We start from the raw sequence: 4,288 nt of genomic DNA, 5'->3' as shown, positions 1-4,288 counted from the left end.
TACAATAATTGTATCATGTATGGGCACCTTCAGATGAGGAGAGGGTAGAGATACAGAATTTTGTGCATATTCTCATAGATGTTGCATATATTCATATAGCAGTAAACCATACTATGCAACTCATTTGGACTTAAGAAATTCATTCAAGTAAAATGACCTACAATCTGTGGCTTAAAACATTTTTAGATTTAAGATTTAACAACCATGATAAAGTTAAGAAATGTGCAATTTAAGATGTAGTGTGACTGGCATTTCTTGGGAATCCTGGTGAAGGATTTGTTGTACATCTGCCCAATGTCTTACTATTTGATAACGAAATTGCTGACACTGTTTAAGCCAAAACACTAAAGTATTAATCACTGTAAGCATTATACAGCCTAAATACATTAAACTTAATGGAAAGACATACTTAAAGAACCTTTCTTCAGAATGATCAGCGCTTAGATAAATAACAGTGGGCACTGTACAGGTAAGTCATCTCTAGATAATCAAGTACCACCTAAGCCATTTTAACACTTTATCAAAGTACCAAACATACTTTTTTCTTCCCTTACCTCATACAAAACTTTCTAAATTAAATAATTCAAAGGTTAGAATTAAATGTTAATTATTGGCATAAGTTGTGTAACAAAACAAATAGCTATATTTTCCCATCTCTAAATTAGAATTGCACTAGGATGCTCAAGTACATCAAAATCTGAATTGACTTTTTATTTTAATATAAAAATGCAGCTCTGGAGACCCATAATACATTTATGTCCCGAACATAATGCTTTAAAAAATAAAAATAAAGTACTAATTCTATATACAACACATGTACCATACAAAATGTATCCAAAGGTTCTATTGCTACGAAGCTTTTCTAAAATTATAAACAGGTTAACTAATCCCCTTTCCTTACAAAAGAACAAAACGAAAAGAAAAAAAAAAAACAGAAAAGCAGTTTCATAGTCCTTAACAGATTTTGATGCATATTTCTTCAGAAGCATGTTGACATTTATGTGCCTGTAATAAAATACATGTTAATAGAATCTGACAAAATTCAATTTTCAGTTTGAAGCAAAATTAACATTTTAAACAAACAACTCAGGCACACAATTAAATGTATATATATTTATGTATATTATATATTAAAAAAAAAGAAGTCTATGGGAGAAAGGTAGTGAGATTTTATGTGCTGAAAAAACCCTCATCTCCAAAAGACAAAAAAAAACAATATTTAAAAATAGTGACGGGAACACAAGGGGAAAAAAAACACAACAACAACAACTTTGGGCTGCAATGGAGTGCAATAATTAATCATTTTTAAATGTGACAAGACATTTCTCCAATACATCTTGCAAAAAGCCTTTTTGGAAATACTTAGTAGAACCAAATCTTGATCGACATAGGAATTTTTTTTTTAAAGTATGTAATAAAAACAAAGTAAATCAAAAACCAAAATAAAACCCACAGACGTCATTGAATGTGGTCTAAGGAAGCATAAGGAGTTATAGACTTCGGCTTTAACGCGTAAAGGCCAGTGGATTTTTCCAATGCCCTGTTAAAATAAAACTATATTTGTACTCTTTCAATGGCAATCATTTAAAATACTTATAATTACAGTAGTCAAAATAGGAGAATGGACACACTAGGTAGCAGTATATTACTTAAATATATTTTAAACATAGCTATTTTCCGATCTAGCAAAGTTTTACAAAACTTCTTTATGTAAAGTGGTGCTACTTTTTACATAAAAAAAAAAAAATTAACATCTAGTTTTAGCTCAAATAAAAAATGCTTTTGATAGGCTTAAGCCTGAAGAGAATTTAAGAACCATCTCAAAGTCAGAATAAGTTAACTGTTTCCCAATATACAATTATATACAAACTATTAACACTATAAACAATTAATTTTAGTGTAAGCTCCTCCAAACTACATTTAGATAAAATCATCCAAACGGCAGCAAAAGTTTCATGCTCCTTTACAAAAGCATCTTCATCCATTCAATGATTAGGAATTGTATCTTCAGTACATTCTTTCAGAGGAAGAGGTTAGAAATAAAGCTTAAGAGTACATGAGGCATGATGTGTCTTCGTAGCACCTTCGTTAGTCAATATCACTGAAGTCGCTTACGGATTCTCCCTGAACCCTATTTAAATGGTTCAAAGCCCTATCATAAGCAACTCTGACAGCTTTCCGAATGCTTGAGTTACGTCCTTCCATCATTTTCAACTTGTCAATGGTTTCATCTACACCAAGGGGAACCATTTTGGATTTAGGAAGCCACTGCCTGGAACAAACAACAACACAATGACCAATGTCAAAAACAGTTTGTTATTTAAGAAAGCAGTAATGAATGCTTGAGTTCTAAAGTTTGTGAAACTAACAAATTTAACAAGAATACAGAGTCAAATTTGCAGATCAAGAACTGGATAGGGTTAATAACTTATTTTTATTAAATACAAAATATACAACTTTGTGCAAAGCTAAAAAATAAAACTTGATACATAAAATGAATTACTTTTAAAGTAGTTAAATCCAGAGACTTTGGCCAGTATTTAATGCTCTGGCGAGCGCAGGGTCAGCATACGCTGTAACGCTTTCCACTGCGCTCGCTGTGCTTTTCCAGTCCGTAGATTCGCCGCCTGCCCAGGCAGGATGGCAGACACCCAGTGCTGCCCAAGCAAGAGGGGAACAGGACGGCTGCTATGCTGCAGGAGATGGAGGGCTGCAGCTCACATCCACCGGCCGGAGCAGAAGGGAGGGCCGGGTGACCCAAGTAACAGACAGCGCTGAGCTGGTCCTGCTCCATGCATATGTAATGAGCGGTACCCAGCACAGTGAATATGTAATGAGCTTGCTCGCCTGCCGTGACCCAGTCCCATTCTCGGTCAGCTCGACCGAGAACATGCAGGCGGGATTCAATGTCCCGCCTGCAGCGGGACAAGAAGGGGGCGTGGCCGCGAGTTGCGGCCGGGAAGTGACGAGATGCAGCCGGCAGCTCGTCACTTCCCGGCTGTTCTCGGCAGAACGAGCCCGACAGCTAGAGATGTCGGGCTCGTTCTGCCAGGAAACCCTGTTCAATGCTGTCGGGGAAGACAGCATTGAATAGGGCCCGTCGAGCATCTCCCCCACGGGAGATGCTCGACGGCGATTGAATATCCCCCTTAGACACCAAAAAAAAAAAAAAGAAGAATAGAAAACCTTTATTTTAGAAATACACATTTCAGTTCACCTAAAAAAGATGTCGAAAGCAGAATGGAGAACTTCACAAAAAAATAAATAAAAAAAAACAGTGAAAACAGTTCTGTTTTGGCATTAACCCCTTCCCGACATTGCCTTTTAAGGTAATTTTTTTTTTTTTTTCCTCCTTGTGTTCAAATAAGCGTAACTTTTTTAATTTTCCGGCTATATAGACACATGAGGGCTTTTTTTTTGCGGGACAAGTTGTACTTTCTAATGGTACCATTTACTATACCGTATAATATTCTGGGGAATCAGGAAATAATTCAATGTGGGGTAAAAAAAAAAAAAAACGCAATTCCACAATTTTGCGCTGGTTACGGTTTTTTTGGAGTTCATAGTTCGTTTAAAATGATGGGTTATCTTTATTCTATGGGTCGTTACGATTCTGGTAATACCAAACTTATATAGTTTTCGTTACATTTTACCACTAAAAAAAAAAATAGAAAATGTTACGGTTTTTCGAATTTGCGTCGCCATGTTCTGCGGCTTATAACTTTTTTATTTTTCCACCTACGGACCTGGGTGAGGGCTCATTTTTTGCGGGCTGAAGTGTACTTTTTAATTAATACCATTATGGGATATGGGCGACTTTCTGATCTCTTTTAGCTATTTTTTTTTGGGTAGGCGATGCGACCAAAAAGCGTAGTTTTGGCGTTGGGGATTATTTTCCGTTTACGCCTTTAACCGTGCGGGATAACTAATGTTATATTTTAATAGATCGGACTTTTAGGAACGCGGCGATACCAAATATGTTTATTTTTTTTATTATTTATTTATTTTTATTTGGGAAATGGGGAAAGGGGGGTGATTTGAACTTTTAATATTTTATTATTTTTTTTTTATTTTTAAACTTTATTTTTTTTTTTTTTTTACTTTTACTACAAGGCCCCCTAGTGTACTTGACCACTAGGGGGCGCGATCGCCTGTACTAGGTTCAGCCATAGAGCTCTATGGCTGAACGTAGTGATTTTTTGCACTTCCTATTACATCCTGCCTGAGGCAGGATGTAATAGGTATGAATACACGGACAGCACAGGGGTCTACATTAGACCCCTGGCTA

The 4,288-nt window shown here is 36.0% G+C and overlaps 1 protein-coding gene across 5 annotated transcripts in view; it reads right to left on the bottom strand.

Annotated features, from left to right (window-relative positions):
• Positions 1-503: 503 nt before the first annotated feature.
• The window catches only part of BRD1 (bromodomain containing 1), a 128,109-nt gene continuing 124,324 nt past the window's right edge, over positions 504-4,288 (bottom strand). For all 5 annotated transcript variants that reach the window (XM_083182905.1, XM_083182907.1, XM_083182909.1 and 2 more), the window contains one exon: positions 504-2,272. In XM_083182905.1, coding sequence (XP_083039031.1) covers positions 2,089-2,272 — 184 coding nt within the window. In that variant the 3' untranslated portion in view covers positions 504-2,088. The remainder of the gene's footprint in view (positions 2,273-4,288) is intronic.

The sequence above is a fragment of the Crinia signifera genome, chromosome 4, assembly GCF_055691185.1.
Source record: "Crinia signifera chromosome 4, ASM5569118v1, whole genome shotgun sequence".
In the NCBI taxonomy this organism is placed as follows: Eukaryota; Metazoa; Chordata; class Amphibia; order Anura; family Myobatrachidae; genus Crinia; species Crinia signifera.
Note: the sequence above shows the minus strand (reverse complement) of the source record. Positions and strands in the feature narration are given on the sequence as shown.